Source organism: Fistularia commersonii, chromosome 2, assembly GCF_037954325.1.
Source record: "Fistularia commersonii isolate RoL2024-O1a breed Wild chromosome 2, RoL_Fcom_v1.0, whole genome shotgun sequence".
In the NCBI taxonomy this organism is placed as follows: Eukaryota; Metazoa; Chordata; class Actinopteri; order Syngnathiformes; family Fistulariidae; genus Fistularia; species Fistularia commersonii.
Window position 1 is genome coordinate 4902715 of NC_141285.1, and position 27308 is coordinate 4930022.

The 27308-nt window shown below is 40.0% G+C and overlaps 1 protein-coding gene across 4 annotated transcripts in view; it reads left to right on the plus strand.

Moving 5' to 3' along the window:
• Positions 1–27308, plus strand: part of LOC147236203 (stromal membrane-associated protein 1-like) — a 152530-nt gene that overhangs the window by 81311 nt on the left and 43911 nt on the right. For all 4 annotated transcript variants that reach the window (XM_086165014.1, XM_086165021.1, XM_086165042.1 and 1 more), the window contains one exon: positions 10939–10999. In XM_086165014.1, coding sequence (XP_086021140.1) covers positions 10939–10999 — 61 coding nt within the window. The remainder of the gene's footprint in view (positions 1–10938; positions 11000–27308) is intronic.

The window sequence follows — 27308 nt, forward strand, 5'->3', positions numbered from 1 at the left end:
AAAAAAAAACATCTCAATATGATGATGCTTGGCGGTCCTGTTTTGCTGGCAGCTGATCAGTAGAAGACATATTTAACATTGACTTAAACCAGTTGTGATCGGGGGAAGACAGGGAGAGAAAAATTGATTCAGGTCATAAAATATTATTTGGATTAAACTTCCATAAACTGTATAATTGAATACCACAATTCAGAGCCAGGTTCAAAAAAAATCATAAAAGTTCAGGTGGGAGCTTTTCTACTGTCTTTTCTCGCTGATCTGTTTCACCAGTCAGCGTCGCTGTCAGTAAATATCTGTTTCATGTGCCCCTCAATCACCTTCAGGTTTGCCTCCCTCTCTGTTTTTCCGCACTCTATTTCCTTTTCCTTTTGTATTCGTCACCTCTTTCCCACTCGCTTTCCCCCCAAGCCAACTGGCATCCAGTTTTTCCCACCTTTTTTTTTCCTCCTTTTTTCCCTCTTCCCGTGTCTTTTGTTCTTTGTCACACATATATACCGGTACATATATTTCGTCTGTGTCTGTAGCAACTGGACTGGATTTTTCTTTCCCTGAAGACATTTCACCTCTCATTCGAGAGGCTTCGAGGGCAAAAAAAGTATTTAGTCAGCCGCCAATTGTGCAACTTCTCCAACTTAAAAAGATGAGAGAGGCCTGTAATTTTCATCATGGGTACACTTCAACTATGAGAGACAGAATGGGGGGAAAGATCACATTGTTTGGATTTTTAATGAATTAATTGGTAAGCTCCTTGGTGAAATAACTATTTGGTCCCTGACAAACAAGCAAGATTTCTGGCTCTCACAGACCTGTAACTTCTTCTTTAAGAGATTGTAGAGCTGCACCAGGCTGGGAAGACTGAATCAGCAATAGGTAAGGAGCTTGATCCCTTGATCTAGGGCTTCACGCAATATCTCATCCCGCGGGGTCAAAATGATCAGAAGAACAATGAGCAAAAATCCAAGAACCACACGAGGGGGGACCTAGTGAATGACCTGCGGAGAGCTGGGACCAAAATAACAAAAGTTACCATCGGTAACACACTCCACTGCAAAGGACTCAAATCCTGCAGTGTCAGACATGTCCCCCTGCTTAAGCCAGTACATGTTCAGGTCCATCTTAAGTTTGCTAGAGAGAATTTGGATGATCAAGGGGAGGATCGGTAGAATGTCCTATGGTCAGATGAAACCAAAATAGAGCTTTTTGGTACAAACTTAACTTGTATTGTTTGGAGGGGGAAGAATAACACCATACCTACTGTGAAGCATGGGGATGGAAGCATCGTGCTTTGGGGCTGTTTTTCTGCAAAGGGACCAGGACGAATGATTCGTGCAAAGGACAGAATGAATGGTTCCATGTATCGTGAGATTTTGAGTGAAAACCTCCTTCCATCGCCAAGGGCACTGAAGATGAATCGTGGCTGGGTTTTTCAGCATGACAATAATCCCAAACACACCGCCAGGAGTGGCTTCATAAGAAGCATTTCAAGGTCCTGGAGTGGCCTCGCGGGTCTCCGGATCTCAACCTCATAGAAAATCTATGAGCAATCCGTGTTGCCCAGTGACAGCCCCGAAATATCATTGCTCTAGAGTAGATCTGCATGGAGGAATGGGCCAAAATACCAGCAACAGTGTCTGAAAACCGAGTGAAGACTTCCTTTGACCTGTCATTGCCAACAAAGGGTATATGACAAAGTATTGAGATGAACTTTTTTTAGTGGCCAAATACTTATTTTCCACCATAATTTGCAAATAAATTTCTTAAAAAATCAGACAACATGATTTTCTGGATTTTTTTTCTCATAGCTGAAGTGTACCTGTAATAAAAATGAGAGATCTCTCTCATCTTTTAAATGGAAGAATGTGCATAATGGGTTGGTGACTAAATAGGTCTTTTCCCCACTGTATACAGGTGTGTGTGTGTGTGTGTGTGTGTGTGTGTGTGTGTGCGTGTGTGTGTGTATACGCTCAGGACTGTCTCAGAAAATTAGAATATTGTGATAAAGTTCTTAATCTTCTGTAATGCAATTACAAAAACAAAAATGTCATACATTCTGGATTCATTACAAATCAACTGAAATATTGCAAACCCTTTATTATTTTAATATTGCTGATTATGGCTTACATCTTAAGAAAAAATCCTATCTCAAAATATTAGAATATCATGAAAAGTAATTTTTGTTTTTTTAATTGCATTACAGAAGATAAAGAACTTCATCACAATATTCTAATTTTCTGAGACATTCCTGTATATACATTTATACATATGTACATAAATATATACTTTTCTGTATATAAACATTCATACACATATAAATGCATTTATTGCATTTCTATGAGAATACAGACACACATATATGCATGTATACATGTGTACATTCATATGCACACATATGTTTCCTCATCATGCAAAGGATAATTACCACTTTGAAAACATGTAAGGAGAAATACAATATATTTCCCTTGTCTGTCACATGTTTCATCTAGAGAAGCAGAAGCGGTGATTTAGTGCCGTTTAATAGAATTTGCATGAAAATTTGGAGGCGAGACCTCCATTAATGTTCACAAAGAGCTGCTGAGAAACACACTTGAGATTTCTAACATCAGTTTTCTCACTTAGCTAATTAAATGACAATAAATTATTTAACCTTGAAGATCCTTTAACAAGATGTCATTGGACCAAACTAATGGAATTGAGATAGTTGCAAAAGAGTGATTTGCCGCAGCTTATCTTTCAAACTTCAACTTGAGTCATGGGGGGGAGGGTTGTGTCTTAGGACACAGCGACAAAAAACACACTTCACAACCCATAATTTCCTTATATTTGCATTAACTCTGGATATTTGCATTAACTCTAGATTGAATCGACTTTTGTGTTCAATTTTTTACATTCCCCCCATTGTCCACAGGCACAGTACCTAACATAACTTTATCCTACCTAATGATATCTTCACAAATGTTTGTATTTATCAGATATTTCACATTGCAAAATAGAATTTTGTCTTTGCTCTTTGTTGCACGTGAGTATCTTGTAAAGATGAGCTGCTTCATGTCAGACTGGATGTGCCTCCTGTCTTCAACTGTGCTGTGTGCGGGATTATTATCTGTGAAAGATGCCGCCTGGAAATGTGTTTTGAAAACGTTGGAGTTTATGGCAGTCGGACCGGGCGCGCTTGCAAGATGGCGCTCCGGCTTGCTGATAAGGAGATGATAAGAATGAACGCTGTACATGCTTTAAGATCAGTGGCTTTCTGTTTGAAAAATGGGGTCGGGATTGATTTGCAACATGACAGTCAGCTAATTAGCTTCGCACTTTTACCACTTTTTCCCCCCTCTCTTTGTTTCTTTTGAGAAGTGAAGCCACACTGTCAAGTGCTCGCTGCGGTTCATCTTTGAAACTGTCGTTGTTTTCCACGCCATCTAAACCAATTACCTGCTGCTGCGTTGAAGCTGGACGGAACTGTCTAACTTCACTTGAAATTAAAAAAAAGGTGTTAATGGGAACCTGTCACCAGGCATTTTTGTTTTAGTTTGTAATGTGATATTAAAATGTCCTAAATATGACTACCGCTAATTATTTAATTTCTTGGGTAACATTTTTACCTTTTTTTGTGGCATCACTTCTGCAATGAATGGAAAAACAGGTATCGTGTAACAGAAGTGTATCCTGGCCACAAATTTGTGATTAAATTGTTATTGTATAATTCTAATTGAAGTATAATATAGTCAGTAAATTAGCGTCTGGGGTCTTAACATGATACTCTCTTTTTCTGTTCATTGCTGAAGTCAAGGCACTGAAAAATGCCCCCCCCCCCCCCCCCGCAAATAGATAAACAAATAAAAATGACTGAAGCCACAAATGTGGGAATAAAATGTTTTGTCCAATCTTGAGTATAGTAGCATCCTGGGTGGTCAGTCATTCTTTTGGTCTGTTCGTTGCTTAATTGAAAATCACCAAAGAATGTCCCCCCCAAGGAAAAAACATAAAAAAAAAAAAAAAGAAAACAAAAATGAAATATCAAAGGCAAATATATGTGAATAAACGTTTCTTGTAAACACAAGCAAGCTCATTATATTGGGTATAGTGTCAAGGGTGGTCAGTCATAAACAGTCCTCCCTGTTTCTGTTCATTGGGGAAGTCAAGGCACCAAGGAAAATGTCACCTCCCCCCAAAAAAGAAGTTTAAAAGTATCCAAATCATACATTGGTGAATAAAATGCTTTGTGTTATCCTGAGTGTAGTACAATGAGTATGCAAGTAAGTTTAGTATGTTGAGTAGAGTGGCATCATAGGTAGTCTGTCACAAACGGTCCTCTAAAACCATTTTTTTCTTGAAACCACTAAAAATTATCACCACCCCCAAAAAATAAAAATTTTGTATTTCAAAGTGAGTATAGTGTGGTTTAGTGCGTATAACGGCATTGTGGGTAGTCAATCATAAACCGCCTTCTTTTACCACACTCAGGTGGATATGCGGGAAATGGTCCGTTTTTTTGGACAGGTTTTTTTTTTTTTTGGCAAATGCTCGGGGGCGATGGAGACCCCGGTGTGAGTGTGTGTGTGTGTGTGTGCTCGGTCTGCTTGTCTCCTTTCACGGCTTCCACCTCTGCCGTCATCGTAACGTGAGCGGAAAAGCTCCAGTCTGAATATCCATCCAGACTCTGCTGGCTGCTTTCAAAGGGCCTTCTCTTTCAGAGAGCCTTTTATAAAGGCATCATCTCTCTTTTTTGCTGTAAATAGAAAAGGCTTCCCAATGGACTTTGTATTCTTTCACCTCATTATATTCATACAGCGTATTATCACAAGCGCAAGCTTTTTTCACCATCTTGATTATCCTCCTCCCTCTGATTATCTCCAAGGCGCATGTTCCATAAATTATTGAAAACATTAAAAAAAGGAACTAATACAAGTGTGAAATTAGGTCCTGGGTCTTTGACTCAGTGATCCCAAACCCAAACGGTGATGGACTCACAGGTTAAAGGCCCCTCTGAGATGTTTAGGCTGACCAGTGGAAGTGTGTGTGACAGCAATCTGGTCTGACGGCAGTGATCCGGGGAGGTTTTAGTTTGCTTTGCTCATTTTAAAACACACCTCACCGTCATTCTATTCACCTGTTAGAGAAACGGGGTTTGGCTAGGGAGGTGGTGGTGGGGGAGTATCTATTACCCACCAATCCCATCCTAGTCTCCTTCTCCTCCCGTCTGTTTTTTCTGCCACAGAGCGAACCTTGACAGCTGATCAGTCCGTCTGACTGCTCTGGTATCAATTACCCGTCACCCCAGATAACTCATTGCGAAGGATTTCCGCTCCCCAGTGCCTGGTTCTGGGCCGAGGAACCCCCGAGAAGGACTTCAGCAGCATGTCTGTCCAAATCCTTTTCCAGATTTTTTCTTTTTTTGTATTTTCTTCTTGCCTGTCTCGCAGTGATTGTGTGGGATGTTGCAGCTAAAGGCTGTATAATATGATTTTTCTGAACCTGCGGATGGTCTGAATGTCGGAGAACAAATGGATGGGCACGCCAGGCATTATTTTTTTGTCACACTTCACCTGCAAATAAGTTTTTTCTTCTTCTTCTTCTTCTTTCGGCTATCCCCATCAGGGGTGGCCACAGCAAAATCAACTTTCTCCATCTAACGCTATTCTTTGTATCCTCTACTCTCACACCAACTACCTTCATATCCTCTCTCACAACATCCATAAATCTTCTCTTTGGTCTTCCTCAAGACCTCTTGCCCGGGAGCTCCAATTCCAGCATCCGTCTACCAATATATTTACTATCCCTCCTTTGTACATGACCGAGCCATCTCAGTCTGGCTTCTCTGACCTTCTCTCCAAACCATCTTTGATGTGTTGTTCCTCTGATAGACTCATTCCTGATCCTATCCATCCTGGTCACTCCCAAAGAGAACCTCAACATCTTCATCTCTGCAACCTCTAGTTCTGCCTCCTGTCATTTTGTCATTGTAACTGTTTCTAGTCCATACAGCATCGCTGGTCTCACCACTGTCTTGTACACCTTTCCTTTCATTCTGGCTGATAGTCTTCCATCACATAATACCCCTGACACTTTTTTCCACCCATCGCAACCTGCTTGAACCTGTCTCTTCACCTCTTTTACATACTCTCTGTTGCTCTGGATTTTTGACCCCAAATACCTGAAATCCTCCAGCTTCTTGATTTCCACTCTCTGTAGCCTCACTGTTCCACCAGAGTTCCTCTCATTCACACACATTTACTCTGTCTTGCTGCAACCTTCATTCCTCTCCTTTCCGGAACATACTTCCACCTCTTTAGATTTTCCTCAACCCGTTTTCTGCTCTCACTACAGATCACAATGTCATCTGCAAATATCATGGTCCATGGAGAATCCTGTCTAATCTCATCTGTCAGCCTATCCATCACTACTGCGAACTAGCTGATCCCTGATAGAGTCCCACCTCTACCTTGAACTTCTCGGCTACCCCTACAGCAAACCGTACCACTGTCTCACAGCTAGCATACATGTCCTGCACCAGTCTTACATACTTCTCTGCAACTCTAGACTTCCTCATTCAATACCAGAGCTCCTCTCTTGCCACCCTGTCATATGCTTTTTCTAGGTCCAGAAAAACACAATGCAGCTCCCCCTGGCCTTCTCTGTACTTCTCTATTAGCATTCTGAAAGCAAATACTGCATCTGTAGTACTCTTTCTAGGCATGAAGCCATACTGCTGTTCACAAATGCTGACTTCCACTCTCAGTCTAGTTTCCACTACTCTTTCCCATAACATTCCTCCTCTCTCTCTGCTTCTGCCTTGTTCCTCTTCTTCTTTGACCTACAGCAGCCCAGTGTCCATTGGTACCCTGTAGGTCATCGGTACCAATGGCCATTGTTGTTAACCCGGTCCCCCACCAATCCGGTACGATCTGGTTATTATGGTTGATTTGTATGTTTGGTTTTGGCAAAAGTTTTACGCCGGATGCCCTTCCTGACGCAACCGTCTGCATTTATCCGGGCTTGGGACCAGCTCAGGGAGACTCTGTGCCGTGCACCCCGAGGCTGGCTCGGGGGGACACCAGCCAGTGCCACCCTGAGGCTGCATTAGCTGCAAACTATTTTAATGGAGTTTATTTTCACAGAAGCACTTCAATTCAATGTTGAGTATGAGTGTTTTCTTTTGATTTTGTGTATCTCAGGGCAAATTTTGGGCAAACACCCTGTAGAACAGGGCTCCTTGTGGCTTTGCAAAATAAATAATGAGTATATAAGTTATATTAATTTTTTTTATAGTTTGTTGTTTTTTTTCATTAGAATTCTAAAATGGTAGATTATGGGAATCATGTTACGTTAAAACCTTAAAAAACGTAATTACTTGTTGCTCAAAATATGAGCTACAATGCCATTGAGCTTTTACAGCCCTGACATGCATTAAGGCTCCGGAGCAAAAATCACATTAACCAGGTAAAACAAACTTTTAAAATTGCAAATATATATTTCCCAGTGTACAGTGAAATTGTAATCTTTTTATTTGGTTGAAAGCTGACTCTACACCCCAGTGCATGTGATGAAACCGTGATGGCACATGGAAGCAGATGCAATTTTTGGTTTGCTGAAGGGGGATAATTTAAGTTCAGCCTTTTATTTCATGAAAACGAAAAGGACTCAAATACACTGAGTATTTTACGTAAATGTAAACTTCATCCATGTTTCTTTTTTTTTGGAGTTCAAATTGTTTTTGTTGCATCAGAAATTGAATTTCAATTTTACTGTAGCGGTTCATTGATTTCATTACTGCAACACACAAGTTTTTTTATACCTGGTATAAAGAGAAAAAAAAAAAAAAAAACATTCAGCGCTATCTCCATTTTAGATGTCAAAAGGTTTTTGTGGCTGCCGGTATTTTCTTTTCTGTGGGAAATGGGTTCAAATTGCTCTTTGAACATTGAAAGTATCCGACCCTTGCTCTAGACTGTATAATTTTTCAGTTCCCTTCAGCCAGGTGATCTTGAAGCTAAAATACACCTTTTTTGCTGCGGTTGATGACCCCGGTCTGTATAATGGTCTTCAAGGTAAAGACGCTTGCAATATTGGTTTTTTTTTAAGGCGATGAGTGGAAAACCGGATGTAAAAAATAGGAAAAGGTGCATGGAAAAATTACTCAATATTGTGTGTAAGGATCAAATCACACACTTTGGATATTTTTGTTTTTTTACAAACACTTTTTAATTTCCTAGGTTTGCTTTGTGCTCCATTGTTCATTTGCCATTTATTAATTGATCTTTTTTACCTCTTTTCATCATATATTTCCCTCAAAATCATCGGTGAATATACAATTTCCTGTCTGTTGCTGATGATACCGTGTTTGAATTAGATGCTTTGTAAATCGTGTGAATCTAATGCTAAAACCCAGCTAGCCAAGCCTGCTGTTGGATAGAAAAGATAGATTTAAAACCAGAACATTTCTAATATTGTAAAGCTTTGGATATTTCACCGAAATAATACATTTTTTAGACCCAAATTCAGTTTTTAGAATTTCCCCGCAATACACAATGTGAGCTTTTTTTACTCTGTGTAGGTGATACCAAGGTTTTTTTATTTTTATTTTTTTTTCTCCGTCATCTTTGATTAGAGATCTGACGGTGGCTATAAAAGGGCAGCGCAAACTGAGGTGTTGCTTCTTGCTGCTGTACACGGGCGACCTTCCTGCCGGGGATGCACGCCTTGCTGCAATCTCAACACACAACACATCCACAGCCAATGCATTCCTGATTAGGCGTGGACACAGTAATTGTTTTCATTGCCTTGGATTGGAACGACATTGAATCTAATGTGGTCCATCGATCTTTTGTTGGGGGGAAATTGGGTTTGTTACCAGCGTTGTAGATCTCCCGGGGCTCATACGTTGGTCTTTTATATTCTCTTTCTCTCCACGTGTTTTTTTTCTCTCTGATCTCGTCCTACAGTATATCTTTCTATCCCCCACCTTCCCCTCCTCTTCATTCATCTGTCTCATTTTCGTCCACTCTTGACATTTAATCTCTCCCATCTCTCCAGATATTTGTCCATCTCTCTGCCTTTGCCCTCGCCCTCCCACTTCACTACCACTCAGTGTATTGTGAGCTGCCTCCTTTCGTCTAATAAAATAGACCTGATCTAAACTGATCTCACCAAACTAACCACTAACTTCCTTATCATGAGCGTAAGATGAGGCACATCTATAAACTTAGAGTGTCTGAATTTGCCATTGGTTTCTGCACAAAACACAAAAGTATTATCGTATAGATCTCTATGGAGCAGGATCTGCTGCTGTTGACATTCACTTCAACCACCAACAAGGTAACGGTAATGAAATGATTCAATCTAAAACTGAATGTAGATTAAAGTGCTATCAGACCGAACTAATCAAATTTGGATCACTAATTAGGTCATTTAGCAGGCTGGATTGATTTTAGAAAGAAAAAAACAATATCCTCAGTGCAACAGTGACAAAACAAAACTTGTACTTATTTAGAGGTGGAATAAACACGGTTATCAAATGTGTGTGTGTTATTTTTTTGACATTTCTGTTGTAATGCTCTTTTGCTCTTCAAGAAAAAAAAAAAAGTGAATTATGATAATCCATTACGAAAATGGCAAAATACGAGACCAACCTCCCACGGCTTGCAAATTACACCTGGGTGGTGGCAGGAGACCATTATATGTGTGCTCGATACACACATTGAACACAACCCCATCTTGAAATTGGTACAGCGATTGTCCAAGGAGCGTCTGTGCTTCTGAACAGCAACAGCTACCCTATTTCATCCAAATGTGACCTACTTTGCATTAAATGGACGGACTTGGAATCCCAACATTTACATACAAGAACAAAAAAGATATTAAACTCTTAAATTTATATCAAATAGTAGTGTTGTCAGCAAATAAATGCTGACTACTGTCGCCATCTACCTTAGGACTTTCGTAATGGTTTAGTCAATGCAAACTTCATCAAAACAGCAGATTTTTGGCAGCAGTGTGTTGAGCGTCTACATTGTATTTTCTACTTAAAGTGTATATTTTGGTTGTTTCTACAGGTCGTTTGTAGAGCTGGTAGAGTGTAGGAATAGTGTACAGCTACTACTACAACAAAGTTGTAGTTGACACTACTTTGAACATTCTATTTGAATGGAAAAATGGATGGAAACACAATCTTAATGTCGGTTGAATAATTAATATTGTTTTTTTTTTTTTTACCCTGCTCATATCCAATCGTTTATACCAGGCCTGGCCAACCTGTGGCTCCCAAGCCACATGCGGCTCTTACGTTCATGTCGATTCTTGTATTTGTGTGGTTTTTTTTTTGCTGTGCGCGGAGAACACTGGAGCGGCACGTGATTGCACAAGTAAAAAACACACAAACACAAAAGTCGACATGAACGTAAGAGCCCCATGCGGCTCAGGAGCCACAGGTTGGCCAAGCCTGGTTTATACCAATCCACGTATTTATAGTGTCAGACTTGTATTTTATTTTTGTCTTCATATTTAAAAAAAAAACAACTCACACGTTAAAAAAATGTTTTCTTTATTTCTACTAAAATTTCCCTGTTTTATCAAACCCCGCTCAGCACATTCAGGTTCACATACTTCGATTTCCTCCTGCTTTTAGGAATGCTGTTCCTTCCCGCTGTTGATAAATTGCAAAGCAAGTCGGCAGCGGCAAATGTAGCAAAACATTGCTTCACTGAGTCAATATCGTTCTTTTAAACAACCTTCCTTTTAAATCCATGGTAATGCTTTTTATGGTAATGGATGTAATATGACAATATTTCTGAGCTTCTATACATATGTATATATAAAAGAGTAGAATAAAATAACTTGCCATATGTAATGATGAAGAAATACCCTGCTTGGAGGGGGTTTGTGATCTCTATTGGTGTGCTTTGTCAAAGGTTTAATGGATTTTTTCTTTGTTTTTCTGAACAGTGTGAGTGCAGAGTCAGCCCAAAGAAAGGCACAGAGGCGTCTGTGGACCTACTGGGTTTAGGTAAGACACTGACATCCCGCTCTGGGTGTTATAACACACTCATAATTAAATCAACTGTCAGACTGTGTTTAAATGTCTTACTAATGTGGCAGATGTGAAAACTGAACCCCCAATGCCGCAGGTTGTGATGGCTTCTTTAGACTGATAACGGGATATTTAAAGTTTAATGCTTGACAGCAAAGGGGCTTAGCACTTCTGCCTCATAGCAAGAAGGTCCCTGGTTAGAGCCTAACAGGAGGCCTTCTGTTAGGTCAGGGGTCAGAAACCCGTAACATCCAAAGAGCCATTTGGACCCGGTTTCCTCGGAAAAGAAAACACGGGGAGCCGCAATTACTTTTTGACGTCTAAAATAAAAAAAAAGGTACCACTGTATATATTGCTTTTTATTACCTTTACACTTTGTATAAACAAGTGTGTGGTGTGTTGCTTCTGAAATTCCCAAAGTATTACAGAGAAAATCAAATTTTATTTACGTTATGAACTCATTTTGAGCTTTCAGAGCGTGTAGTGGAGCCTTGACCTGAATTTTAAAAATAAATCGGAAAAAAATCACTGTGTCAGTAAACAATGAAAAAATAAATATTTGCAAAATATCTTCATAAATATTTATTTTACCTGGTTTATGGGACTTCTGCTCCTGAAGTTCTGCGCACAGCATCTGCAAATCGGGACTTTACTGGCTGGCGGGTATACCGGCTTCCGAGAGTGTGACGTTATTTTGAGCGGCGAAAATAAATAAATATAATTTTATTTAATATTTCAAGATCACAATAATCTTCCAACTTAGAACTAAAAGTTAAAAAAAGAAATTAACACAAATGAAATATACTTCAATTAAATGCTTATCATTTATTTTCCAAAGCCACTCAGAGTGGCAGTGTAAAGATGAAAGAGCCGCATGCGGCTCCTGAGCAGCGGGTTGCCGACCCCTGCGTTAGGTGTTTGCATGTTCTGCCTGGGTTCTCCAGTTTGCAGTAGGTTAATTGGAGACTCTTAAACAACCCGGATGTATTAATGAGAGGGAGGATGGATATTTGTACCTATAAATGGCCCTGTGATCAACCAGAGATCGGTCCAGGGTGGGCTCTTCATCTCACCCAATCAAAGCTTGGATAGACTGCAGACCTCCTCATGACACTGACTGCAGGATAAAATGGTAAAGATAATGAATTGATTATATATTGTTGGATGAGAAGAATATTGCCGATCTTGATTTGAGTCATGTGTGGGAACCTTTTTTTTTTTACATGTTCACAACTTATCTTGTGACAGGGAATACATTATTAGACAAAATGTGCAGCCTGCAGTTAAACTCCTCCTTGATGTACCAGACATATGCTAAAATAATTGGGCATAACAGAGTCTATAATGCAGATAATAAAAGGACCTGCGTTCTCATTAGGGATTTAAAAATACAGATTTAATTTATACATCACCATACTGTAAGGTAGTAGCATATTACCTTAGAGTTGGGGTCTTCAACATTTTTCTGGTCAGGTTCCCCCAAACTGATGCGGAGCAGGGACCCCCTAAAATTGTATTTTATATTAAACTGGCTGTAGAGGCATGTATAAACATACAATGTTATTGTTCATTGGAGCTACCGCTACTCAAATCATATCCAAGGTTCAGTGAATAGGGTGGCTGTGCCGCTTTCATAGATAAACATACCTTGTCATCTGCTGCAGGTGCCAAAAACAACTTTGCTGTCAATTGCATAATTTTTTAGGCACACAAGCTATTCAAATTTATTTGTTTAGTTTGAACATAGAGTGACTGCCTATTAGCACCACTTCAATGCATAAGCACACATGTTATTTTGCAAATAAAGCTGAGCTATTATTGTGGACTGAGAAGGAAGGATTGCGGAGACGAAGCCGAGTTCTGACTTATTCCTCAAACACCAACAACAAGCTGAGTGAACTTTCAAGGATGAATATTTCCCTGGCTTAAGCCAAGCCCCCCGGTTGAGAGGTCACGCCCCTTACATTATCACAATATAATTAATGATGCACAGATTCATGTTTCTTTTTATTTTACTTTTACTTATTCATATTTTTCAAGGCTATCCTGGTGCTGTTAGTGAACCAGTGCCCAGCTTGACAATGTACCTGTTTGTTGTTGAATGTGTGCGTTGCTGACTGAAAGATAATGTCTTTTGCCTCTCACTATCCATTTCCTATGATATGATGCATGCATGTTATTAATGTGTACTTTTTCTGGAGAAAAAAATAGGAAGAAAAATATATTCTAAAAAATGAACTATGCAAAGTGTTTATGACCCCTCCTTGCAGTAGCCCCACAGACTCCCTGTTAGAGACCATTGCTTTACACCCTTCATTTAGTAGATGGTTGCCGAAAGCATTAATTCTGGTAATTTCGGTCATGGTTTGACAAATTTTTGGGTAGTAATTTGACAAATAGTCATGAGCCAAAATAGCTGGTTCACTAAAATGACTATTGTTGCATTTAACCATTCCAAGAGAAGAAGCCTGAATAATTTTTGTAACACAAATACTATAAAGCAGAACATATTATTTCAAGTCAACAATAACCAACAATAAATAAAACCAAAAAATACAGCCCCCCCCAGTTCTTTTTAAAAGCCGCTCAGTATGTGCAACATCACAGGGCACACAAAGCCTGCATGAAAGTAATAGATGGTGTTGCGACTAGTATCTCCTCCTATCCATTCACAACACCGGTGTCACTGCTGTGGAACAGCTGTGCCGGTCACAGTCAACCATAACAACATTAGCTTGGATAATGAAAAGAAAGTTCTTGAGGAAATTGTAATGTTATCAGGAGGTGCAGAGCATCTCGACACGAACGCAGCAACGCGGATGCTGGCTGAGTGATTTTTTTTTTTTTTCTTTTCCCTTTTTCTTTTCCCTTTATTCATCTCTGTTTCATTTCTAATACATATGTAAATAGTCACATTTTATCAGCACTTATTAAAGTATTAATGGCTTATCGTCTGTACTCTAGCAATCCATAAATAAACTGTGTCACAGTTTACACTTCTCAACTCTGTTCCTGTGGATTTTATTTCCATATTTGTTCTACTACCTTAAGACGAGAGCTGGGAATGAGCGAGCCGAGAGAGGTTTTCACACACACTAGAGCAAAGGCAGGCAGCCAAGGCCAAAAGAAAGACCCCAACCTTCTGGCTTAAACCAGATTAAGCGCCATTCTATGCGCTAGTTGCATTCATCAAATGGAGAGTTTAATTAAAATACACAAACTTGCTGCGTCATTAGGTGCATCTGTAGAATCTATTGCAATTCTATACAACCACTCTGCCGCAGTCTATATTTACAAAGCATTTTCATCGCGAGTGGTATTGACATGAGAGCATTCACCTTTCCCATACTCTTTGCAAGACATCAGCCATCTGGTTAATTATTTAAGACGCATTGGTTTTAAACTCATTATCAATAATCACTCCAGTCATAACAGTGCAACCTGGGGGTTCAATCCAGTGACATCGCATGGAGACACATGACAAATGATAGAGCGCTTTATCAGATTGGGGAGGCGGGTATTGTTTTCTCGCAGATACCTGGATCTGAGGATTTATTTAGTTACTTTTTCAGACGAATCAATAGACATTAGCGGCACAACAGATGGAACCCCTAGTTTGTTATAACTAGGTGTTCGCAATTAGTCCTTTTTCCTTATTTTTGTTGCAAACACTTTTATTTTCCTTTCACTTAAAGCCCCACAAAATGCATTGTGCAAGGAATGAATGGATTGCACTAGGAATGGAAGATGTAGAGTCCCTTTATCTATGGTAAAAGGGTTTGGCAAAAAGCTGTCATATTGAATTTTTCACAAAACTTAGAGGCAGCAAGTACTGTAAGCATTACTGTTGACAAATGCAAATAAATACAATATAAATGTTTCATTATATACAAAATAGATTGACTAATTGCTCATCGCAAATTCTTAAATCTATTTCAGTGAGAACATTTATTGGTTAACACTAGATTAGTTTTTGGATGAAAAAGCATTCCCTGTTGTCAGAGTTAAATGAAAGAGGAATCAAATAAACAAAACAGATACAATTAACTTGCCTACCTATCAAATTGCGGAAAAACAGATATACTAAAGCTGCCAGTCTTCCTCCATGTACCACATCTAGATGATGAAGGTACATAATAAAGATACGTTGGAAAACCCACGCCATTTTTTTAAGTCCGGAGGAAGGACAGCATTGCCTTCAGCCAACCAGCAGTTTCAGGATTCCAGTTCTATGGCTGGTGTTCTGCCGGATCCTGATAATTATCAAAGTATACGATTTCACTTATCTAAGGTAACCATAAAGTAGTGCAACTCCAAAAATGACACAAAATGCAGAATTTAATTGATTAACATATGCTGCTTTTGCACCGTAGGAACTTTTTGCAGTTCCTCAACCTTTTCAGGAACAAGGCATTTTTTTTCAGATACCAATGCAGCCTCAGAGCGGCACTGGGCGGTGTCTCTCCGAGCCGGTCCCAAGCCTGGATATACGCAGGGGGTTGCATCAGGAAGGGCATCCAGCGTAAAACTTTTGCCAAAACCAAACATGCGAATCAACCATAATAACCAAATCATACCAGATTGGTCAAGGCCCGGGTTAAGGCAATAGAGTGGATGAAGAAGTGATGGGCATATTTGGTATACAGGCTAGAAATGCAGAGGGACGGATGGTGATAGATTTTGCAAAAAGGATGGAAATGGCTGGTCTGAAAACCTTTTTCCAGAAAAAAACAGGAACATAGGGTAACTTATAAGAGCAGAGGTAGGAGTACACAGGTAGACTACATCTTGTATAGACGAGGTAACCTGAAAGAGACCAGTGACTGCAAAGTAGTTGTAGGTGAGAGTGTAGTCAGACAGCATAGGATGGTAGTTTGTAGGGTGACTGGTGACAAGGAAGATCATGAGGACAAAGGCAGAGCAGAGGACGAAGTGGTGGAAGCTGAAAAAGGAGGAGTGTTGTATGGTTTTCAGGGAGGAGTTGAGAACAGCTCTGGATGGTCAGGGAGGGCTTCCAGATTATTTGACAACAACAGCCAGTGTTATCAGGGAGACAGGTAGGAGAGTACTTGGTGTGTCATCTGGAAGGAAAGTAGATAAGGAGACTTGGTGGTGGAATGAGGAAGTGCAGGAGTATATACAGAGAAAGTGGTTAGCAAAGAAAAAGTGGGATACCGAGAGGACTGAAGAGAACAGACAGGAATACAGGGAGATACAGCCTAAGGTAAATATAGAGTTAGCAAAGGCAAAACAAAAGGGTGTACAATGACCTGTATGCTCGGTTGGATAGTACGGAGGGTGAGAATGATCCATACAGGTTGGCGAAACAGAGAGATAATGATGTAAAGGATGTACAATATATATGTAATATAGCTGTGAAGGTGTGGAAGTGTCAAGGAGAGGCAGCGGTAGAGTTTCTGACTGTATTATTCAACAGGATCTTAGAGAGTGAGAACATGCCTGAAGAATGGAGATTAAGTGTGATGGTGCCATTTTTAAGAATAAGGGAGATATGCAAATTTGCGGCGACTTCAGAGGGATAAAGTTGATGAGCCATACAATGAAGTTATGGGAAAGAGTAGTGGAAACTAGACTGAGAGCAGAAGTCAGGATTAATGAACAGCAGCAGGCTTCATGCCTAGAAAGAGTACTATAGATGCAGTATTTGCTTTAAAAATGCTAATAGAGAAGTACAGAGAAGGCCAGAGGGAGCTGCATTGTGTTTTTGTAGACCTAGAATAAGCATATGACAGTGTGCCAAGACAGGAGCTCTCGTATTTTGGTATTTCCCCTTGTATTAGGAAATCTGGAGCGGCAGAGAAGTATGTTAAAGTGGTGCAGGACATGTGTGTTAGCTGTGAGACAGCGATGAGGTGTGCTGTAGGTGTAACAGAAAGGTCTGCAGGAGGTGGGACTCCATCAGGGATCAGCTCTGAGCCCCTTCTTGTTTGGGGTTGTGATTGACAGGCTGACAGATGAGGTTAGACAGGGATTTCCCTGGACCATGATGTTTGCAGATGACATTGTGATCTGTAGTGAGAGCAGAGAACAGCTTGAGGAAAGTGGTGGTATGCGCTAGAAAGGAGAGGAATAAAAGTTAGTCCCAGCAGGCCAGAGTATATGTGTGTGTATGAGAGGAACTCAGGTGGAACGGTGAAGCTCGAAGGAAGAGAAGATCAGGAAGCTGGAGGATTTCAGGTACTTGGGGTCAACAGTCCAGAGCGACAGAGAGTGTAGAAAAGAGGTGAAGAGACGGGTTCAAGGAGGTTGGAATGGGTAGATAAAAGTGTCAGGGGTACTATGTGATAGAAGACTATCAGCAAGAATGAAAGGAAAGGTGTACAAGAAAGTGGTGAGACCAGCGATGCTGTATGACCTAGAAACAGTTACAATGACCAAAAGACAGGAGGCAGAGCTAGAGGTTGCAGAGATGAAGATGTTGAGGTTCTCTTTGGGAGTGACCAGGATGGATAGGATCAGGAATGAGTCTATCAGAAGAACAGCACATCAAAGATGGTTTGGAGAGAAGGTCAGAGAAGCCAGACTGAGATGGTTCAGTCATGTACAGAGGAGGGATAGTGAGCATATTGGTAGACGGATGCTGGAATTTGAGCTGCCAGGCAGGAGGTCTCAAAGAAGACCAAAGAGAAGATTTATGGACATATTGAGAGAAGATATGAAGGTAGTTGGTGTGAGAGTAGAGGATTCAGAGAATAGGGTTAGATGGAGAAAGTTGATTCGCTGTGGCGACCCCTGAAGGGAGAAGCCACAAGGAGAAGAAGAAGAAGAAGACAGTGACCAGGAACCATGGACCTCAGTTTGAGGTTTGAGGACCTCAGAAATGTTTTAGCTCTCACTCTGAGGCAGGGTCTTTGTACAGTTCCATAGGTACTTGCCTGATTCAACTGCTTGGTGATTGGTAGAAATCATATGCCTCAACCATTACCAGATACTTCTCGCAAACGTCGGTGCACCTTTGTTAAATTTTGTGTGGTCACTGGTCAGCTTATTGTAAGCTGTGACAAAATGGACAGAACCAGCGTGGACCAACAAAGAGGTCCAAGTTCTTCTGGCCTGCTATGCCAGGGTTTTTCAGGGCTTGCAGCAAAACTTGGAAGTTTTCATTTCACGGAAGTTGGGTTGCCTTGGTGGCACAGTAGTTAGCGCCTCGGCCTCACCGCACAAAGGACCCTGGTTTGATTCCGACAAGGACACCTTTCTGTGTGGTTTGCATTTTCTCCCCCGGTGTCTGCATTGTTTCCTCTCCAAGCTCAAAAAACATGCCGCAGATATTTTGAACAAAATTGGGAAAATTGCCCGAATGAGTGAATGGTTGTCCGTCTGTATTATTTGGCCCCGACGACTGACCCTGGCTCTTGCCCGATGACAGCTGGAATAGGCTCCAGCACCCCCTTGAGTGCAGGATAAGCGGCAGATGATGGATGGATAGAAGTTCGGAGTTAGTAAATGGCTGGGTTTACACACTGGGAAGCAGTGTAGGGGGAAAATAAAAAAGCTTAAATCCATTTGATAGTCCATAATTATTATTTCCGCCATGCGGAACATGCCAGCCGTGGTAACAGCTCTCTTCATGATGTCCCTGTCCCAACTGTCCCTGTAGTGGTCCCTAATTCCCAGTGAGAATACAAAACTAAAATGTTCCCCTGCAAGAGTGTAGTTCCTGGAACCACCTTCAAGCTGGACAGTTCCTTTCTGTCCGAATACAACCATATTCTTGAAATGTCTTCTCCAGTTCTGAGCCGTGTCGGGTGGGTCTGCCTGACACTGCTCGCAACCTCCTAAAGAAGAAAAAACTCAAAAAAGTAATTGCATTTTATTCTCCTTTTTTTCTTTGGTCATTGATAGTCATTAAACAACTCCTGCCTCAACACACACTCTGCTTTTGTGACTTCAGGGTGTGTGTGTGTGTGTGTGTGGGGGGGGGTAATTAATCTGGCCCCGTGGTGACGTGTCATTAACTCTAAATACTTAATTTTTGGTTTATTAGGGCTCTTTACCCTGCACTGGGTAATTCCTGCCAGGGGGAAAAGCACAGACCTGTGGTGCAGCTGAGGTTTATTCCTGCTTCAGAGAGGAACCAGCCTGTTTTATACCAAATCTATGCCTGTTGATCCGTCACTGTGATATGAAAAGACAGTCCTTGGTTGTCAGGGATACAGCTATCCTTTCCGTTCGTTTAAGAGACAATTGTAATCAAGGGTCATTTATCTTCTGCTATTTCCCTAAAAATCTGTGTCGCGATTGAAAATCACAACCGCGGAGAAGCTGGAACAATAGATTGCACTCAGAATTTGACATTCAAGAAAGGTCACGAGCGGGATTCAAACCTGTGACATTTGAAAAAATAAAACGCAGCACAGTTCTCGGACTAGTGAATTACTGCTCTATGTTTGTTGACCTTAATGCAGAACAAAAAACCTCAACAGCAAAAAAAAAACAAAAAAAAAAAAACAAAACAGAACATGGGGCTCAGGGTTTGCAACATGGATTCGTAATAAATGCTCGCCCGGCACTGTTGTTGATCCTGGCCAAGACTAAGTAGCTCTGACAGGGGGGGTGAAGTGAAAGCTGGCAGATACACAATTGATGAAGAATTCCCGAATGCAGCAGGGAAGAGCATGAGTAGATGCCACGCTATAAATAACCGATGCTGCACACCTTCCAGCCATGCCGAGTGGATGAGATTCCACACATAATCAATAAGTCAAATACATGGCAGTGTGCCTTCAGCACTCACAAATCCCTCCACAGCTCTACTTACCTTGTCAAAGAAAGACACTTTCTGTGTGTGTGTGTGTGTGTGTGTGTGATTTGTTCTAATTTGCTTTGCTGGCTAAATTGGAGGGACATCACCAGACCGTCCCAAATAGTATGTTGTGTGATTTCTACGGAGGTTCTCAGTCATCTTGGTCATGGTTGATCGATGTCAAATCTTGTCTTGATAACTGGACTTGATTTTTTTTTTTTTTGCCCTAAAGATGTTTCACCTCTCATTGGAAAAGCTTTTTCAATTCTACTGGACCTTAAACACTCAAAAGGACAATCTGGACCATTTTACCACAATAAAGAAAACACAGAGAGCCACAAAACCATTTTGCTACTTAAAATGAAGACCAGTTAACCCTTATGCTATGTATTAAAAATAAACTATAGTGTGTTGCATGTATGAAAAAACAAAATGTATTTCTGCATGCAACAAAACATTTTGAACTCCAAGAAAAAAGGGTCGAAGGTTACTTTCAAATTAAATACTCCACATCTATTTGAATCCTCCTTGTATTTATGAAATAAAAAGCTGATCATCCATCTGCAGCAAACCAAAAATTCCATCTGCTTCTGTGTGCTGTCATTGTTTCATCATGTGTACTGAAGCATGCAGTCAGCTGTCAAGCAGGATAAAAAAAAGACTATTTTACTTTACAATAAGATAAAATAAAATATATATTTGCAAAATGATACCCACTAAAAATGTTTATTTTACTCCGTTAAAGTGTTTTTTGCTCCTGAACATCAGCTTTGTTGACGGTCTCATTATGTCATCTGCATGTCAGGGATGAAAAAAAACTAAATTGGTGGTCTCGGCAGATATTTTGACCGACAGGAAGTCAAACACGTTTATTTAGATATTACCAGATTTGCATAAAAACAAAAATTAAAATAATATACATTTTATATTAAATACTCATAATTTATTTTCCAAAGCCACGGTGAGCAGCACCAGAGGTATGAAAGAACCACATGGGGCTAGGTTGGATGGGGTTGTTGTGGTAATGTGGGTGTTGTAGGGAATTCGTGTCATTTTGTGAATGTAAGAGGTCACCAATGCAGATTCCATCTAAGGTGAGTGCCCGGAATCTGCACCTTTGAACCCCAAAGCGTTCCGAGGCCAGCTGAGACACATCTCTTCAGTGTGTCCTAGGTCTTCCTCTGGTTGGACATCCCCAGAACCCCTCACTGGGGAGGCGTCCAGGAGGCATTTTGACCAGATGCCTGAGATACCTCATCTGACTCTTGTTAATCCGGAGTGATCTCATAGGGAGAGTTCAGACACCCTGTGAAAAAACTTTGGCCACTTGGATCCATGATCTTATTCTTTCAGTCATTACCCACAGCTCATGACCAGTGCAGAGTCTGCATTATGAAAGATGCTGCACCAAACAACCTTTCGGTCTCCTGCTCTGTCTTACCTTTACTCGTGAACAAGATCCTGAGATACTTGAGTTCCTCCACTTGGGGTAGGACCTCATCACCAACTCGGAGTGGGAACTCCGCCTGTTTCCGGCGTAGAACCATGTTCTAGGATTTGGAAGAGCTCATCCCCATTCTGGTCACTTCGCTTTTGGCTTCGAACTGCTCCAGCGAGAACTGGGGATCATGAACAGACTAGGCCAAGAGAACCAGATCATCTTTAAAAAGCAGAGACCCAATCCTGTGGCCGCCAAACGGATCTGCTCTCCATCCTGACTGTGCTTAGAAATTCTGTCCATAAAGGTTATGAACAGAATCGGGACATAGGGCAGCCCTGGCGGAGTCCAACTCTCACCAGAAGCAATTCTGACTTACAACCGGCAATGCAGACCAAGCACCGACACCGGTCATAAAGGAACAAAATGGTCCATATTATGGGATTAGGTACTCCCAGAGCACCCCCTCCCTCATGGGACATGATGGAATGCCTTCTCGGGGTACACAAAACACATGTAGACTGGATGGGCAAACTCCGCTACACCTTCGATGGTGCATGGAATACTTTTTATTCATTTAAAAAGTAGGGCGGTTGTAATAAACTTCAGAGATTTTAGACTTTATTGTCCCTTATTGAACACCTTATCTCCCAAATGTGCAGCCTTCTGCCCAGTTTGAAAAACTAACTGTGGCCCCGTACCTTAAAGTTTGCCCACTTCTCTAAGTGAATGGAAAAAGCAGTTCAGGTGAGAGGTAAACATCCCAAACTGAAAAAAAAAACTTATTTCCAGTTGCCACAATAACATTTTACAATATTGTTGTATGTTAGTTTTGTCCATCCCTTCCAGTCTCAGCTTTTCATTTAAAATTACAAATCAATCGCTGAAATTTAAATGACACAAACATGGGCAAAAAGCTGTTCTTATTTTTGTGTATGATAAGTTTCTCATTATATCCAGCCATGTTGGTGGACCACATTCCAAAAATGCTATGGCAATCCTCCATCCAATCATCTTATGTCCTTAAAAAATAAAATAGTAATATTTTGAAGGTATTCGTGAAAATGCATTGAAAAATTCTCCTTACAGCAGCCATCATCCAACCCAGAACATTTCTGCCTCTAATGAAGTTTTATTCAAGAGAAAAAAAGGAATAAAAGGGTTTGAAATGATCAGTCCTCACACTGCATAATGCATTCCATTTGTGGCCAAAGCCTGACATTGGGGAACAAAATATTCATAAAGAACATCTGATATCAGTCTCAAATAGTATAATTCATGTATTACTGTCTGCTTTTCAAATTCACATTTGGACCTGAAGTGACACTATACTGTTACGGCAACATTTCCCTCTCATTTTAGGATAAAATCACTTGGGTAGAGCCACAGGAACCCAGCTTTTTGGAGAAACCATCTCAATTCTGCGCTGTGCATTCTGCCCAGCCTGCTTGAGTATTGAAGAGAGGCTGAATCGTAAAAATGTTATTGACCAATAATCCTGTATAGTCTTTTCCCTATAGACATAATATATTTTCAGAGGTTTAGTGTAGTCAATAAGGGGAACGTACACCGTGTCAGATGGCCATAATGTTTGCTATGTACACGAATATGATATATGAAACAACTTACGAAATACCCACGGATATGCAGGCTGTTTTTTTTTTTCTTGTATAAAAGAGACTTTTTTTCAAAACCTTATTTTGTCGCAACTTTTCATCAAACAAACACGTCAGTTCACACCTGCTTCGTTTTCTTCTCTCCAGTTCATCATAGCATGCTAGAGCGAGTCTTAAAAACTTAAAAGTAGTCCCTAGCTTCTTTTGTGGACAAACATAAACAGGTCACTTAGTGCCTATTTTCCACATTATCTTCTCTTTAATAAATGATCTGACTCTGCTGCCAGCCTCTGCCCACCGTCACAAGCGTTTTTTTTTTTTTTATCCTGGACTCTTCTGCTCCTGGATTCCGTTGCAGGATGGATTCTGTCGCAGGGAGATTGAGGAACTTAATTTCATGCCCTAGTTGTGACTTGTGTTTTGGGGAGAGAAGTGGGACAAATTAGCATATATTTCGGTTGATGGCTGAACCGATTCTTCTCAGACCGTGAACCGGCGAGAGGACGAAAAAGCATGTGAAACGGTATTTTTGACCGCTCCCAGTAGACGCGGGGTGTTTGTCACCATATGTTGCATCGGTCTGTATCGCAGTTTTAATTTTAGCAGCTCGCATGCTTTACCTCTTTTGGGGCAAATGCAGCTTCTCAATAGTGTCACCCCTGTGGCCCCTGTGAAATAGAAAGCGTGTGTGTTTTTGTGTGCGTGCTTGCATCTGTGTGTTTACTCTGAGAAAAGGGATTCGGGATGATTATCAAACACACCCTTCGTCCGAACTGTTGGTCTGTTTCCATGGTGAGGTTGAGCGTGCTCTCAAGTAGCGGCCTCATCTCATAATACAGGACAGTGGGCACATTGTCCAACCTGACAGTGATGATGTTGATGATGATGATGATGATAATGATGGGCCCCCTTTTTTTCCTGACAGCTCATTACCATAGCAATGTCTCTGGGAGTTTAGCATGATAGCAGGGTAACTGACAAACAAAGCCCTATTTTCTCCCTTCCTTTTGTGAATGTTAAAATTCACTTTCACCAAAATCATTTGTGCAAATAATAATGATGATTGTTTGATTTACCCTATAACACTAAACAGTGATTTTCCATTTGAGACACAAGCCAGCCTCATAGAAGACATGATACTAACACCAGATAGATAGTGAGCAGAAATCAATAGTTATAATATCAGGATAGGAAAAAAGTCACAGTTATTCTTGATAAGTGGTTTTAAAGAATGTTGAGTGGTCTCATTGGCCCTCCCTACTGTAAACAATTCTTAGCGTACCCTGCAGACACTGCAAAGGAGCTCAGTTCTGTTCATACTTAAAAATAACTAAATTATGGATGTTTCATGACTCTGGATATATAAATGACCCCTGGTGCTCCCTCTGTGTGTTTCTCTCATACACATACACACACACACACACACACACACACACACACACACACACACACACACACACACACACACATAAATGGTTACCCCCCCGCCCCACTTCCTTTTCACTCTTGCATCACTGCCTCCCTCTAGGTGTCTCAAACATGACCCTACAGATAATAGCGGGGGTCTCCTCTTCAGCACCATGGGAACAGGTAACTGAGGCAACAATGTTTGGATATCAATACTATGTAAAGAACTTAAAATTATCTCTGCTATAATGTATCAATTGGATCAATTTTTATGGAAAACCACAAGTTTTTCATACAGGTTATATTTTAGCCAAATTTGCAGAATGTGTGCTCTTTCACATTCAGCCCATTCAAAGGTCAAATAAAAGTGAATTTATCAGTTTGTGGTTACTATTGCAAACCTGATAGGAAAATAGTAAAATAGTAAAAAAAAAGACAAGAAAAGGACATTATAAACCAGTTGATTCAAATAACATCACAGTTACAAACATTGTTTTCTTTTCAGACCAGATGCTCCATCTCATTCCTTCCTCTTCCCTCCTCTTCTTATTTTGTCGCATTTAGCACACTTCTACCATCATCTCATCTTGATAATGTTCTGTCAATTAATAAGACCAATATTCTTGATAATTTTTTTTTTTGTGTAAATGCTGCTTAAACTTTTAACAATATAGTCCTTTCAATGTATTGCTTGAAACACACCTGCTCTCTGTAGTTCCACACCTGCAACTGCATAGATGCAGTATTTGCTTTAAGAATGCTGGTTGAAAAGTACAGAGGAAGTCAGAGGAGGCTGCATTGTGCCTCTGTAGACCTAGAAAAAACATACAACAGGGTGTCGAGAGATGAACTATGTCTGGAGAGTCAGAGAAGTATGTTAGACTAGTTCAGGAAATACTGCGGGAGAACAAGTACTTGATACTATGCTGGTTTTTCAGCTCTTCCCACTTGCAAAGCATGTTGAAGTCTGTAAGTTTTATCATAGCTACTCTGCAACTGTGAGTGATGGAATCTGAAATAGAAATCCAGAAAAACATATTGTATGATTCCTAAGTAATTCATTTGCATTTTATTGCATGACATGGGAATAGTATGGAAAAAAAGCAAATGCTGTCAAGTGTCAGTCTGGAAAATTCTGAGACACCCTCATGAGAATCCTTTATTTAATTGATGGATAAAACCCATCTAAGCAAACAAATTTATATGTAAAAGCTCTATTTGGGACTCATCCTGTGTGATCTCTTTATGTATCACCTGGGCTTTATATGCAAGTTTTAACTTTAGGGGCACAGTGGGTCTTCAGTATGCAATGGTACTAAATATAATGACTAATGTAAATAACATATACTGTGTATATATATATATATATATATATATATGTATGTATATATACACTGCTCAAAAAAATAAAGGGAACACTTAAAAAACACATCCTAGATCTAAATGAATGAAATAGTCTTATGAAATACTTTGCTCTTTACACAGTTGAATGCGCTGACAACAAAATCACACAAAAATGATCAATGGAAATCAAATGTATTAACCCATGGAGGTCTGGATTAGGAATCACACTCAAAATTGAAGTGTAAAAACAAACTCCAGGTTGATCCAACTTTGATGTAATGTCCTTAAAAAAAGTCAAAATGAATCTGTTGCTTCCTGAGTGGACACTATGATTTCACAGAAGTGTGATTGACTTGGAGTTACGTTGTGTTGTTCAAGTGTTCCCTTTATTTTTTTGAGCAGTATATATATATATATACACAAGTGTTTGATACAGCAGTGTATACACTTCAGCAGTGTATCAAACACTTTTGTGTGTAAATATATATATATATATACACACACACACACAAGTGTTTGATACACTATACCCTATATATATGTTTATATATATATATATATATATATATATATATATATATATATATATATATATATATGTATATACACACACACACACACGTGTTTGATACACTGCTGATTTTTTCCACTTGTAAAGCATCTAGAGTTCTGTCATTTTCATCATAGGTACTCTTCAACTTTGAGTGACGGAATCTAAAACAGAAATCCGGAAAAACACAATGTATGATTTTTAAGTAATTAATTTCCATTTTATTCCATGACATAAGTATTTGATCCCCTACCAACCAGTAAGAATTGCAGCTCTCACAGACCTATTATTTTTTCTATGAGAAGCCCTCCTGTTCTCCACTCAGTACCTTTATCAACTGCACAAATTGAACTCCTTACCTGTATAAAAGACCCCTGTCCACACACTCGATCAAACAAACTCCAACCTCTCCACAATGGCCAAGACCAGAGAGCTGTGCAAGGACATCAGGGATAGAATTGTAGACCTGCACGAGGCTGGGATGGGCTACAGGACAATGGGCAAGCAGCTTGTTGAGAAGGCAACAACTGTTGGTACAATTATAAGAAAATGGAAGAAGTTCAAGATGACGTTCAATCTCTTTTGGTCACTGCAAGTGACCTCACTGACCTTCCCCCCAAAAATAGATGGACAGACGGATGGACAGGCAGAAATAGATCAATTGGTTGATTGGCTGATTATTGATCGATTGGCTGATTACTTTTATTAATCCCTGAGGGAAATTAATTCATCATAGCAGCCATGTACATCCAAGGGTAGAGGTAGCTTAACCTGAATAAACAGAATGGCATTAACATATGAATTATACATATATGTATATGTATGTGTATATATGTGTGTGTGTATATATATATATATGGTGTATATATATATATGGTGTATGTATATGTATATGTGTATGTATATGTATGTATAAATGTGTAGTATACACACATAATGAGATAATAAATATATACAGAATGAGATGTATGGGTAATTAACTCCCAAACTGAATAAATATATGTACAGAGGTAGATGAATAAGTCACAAAGAGTATACTGACATTTTTGAAAAAAAAAAAAAAATATATATATATATATATATATGAAGAATGTATGCGACAGTGATATTTGACTATGTTGGCAGATTTAACTGGCACGGATGAGTTGTACAGTCTAATGATG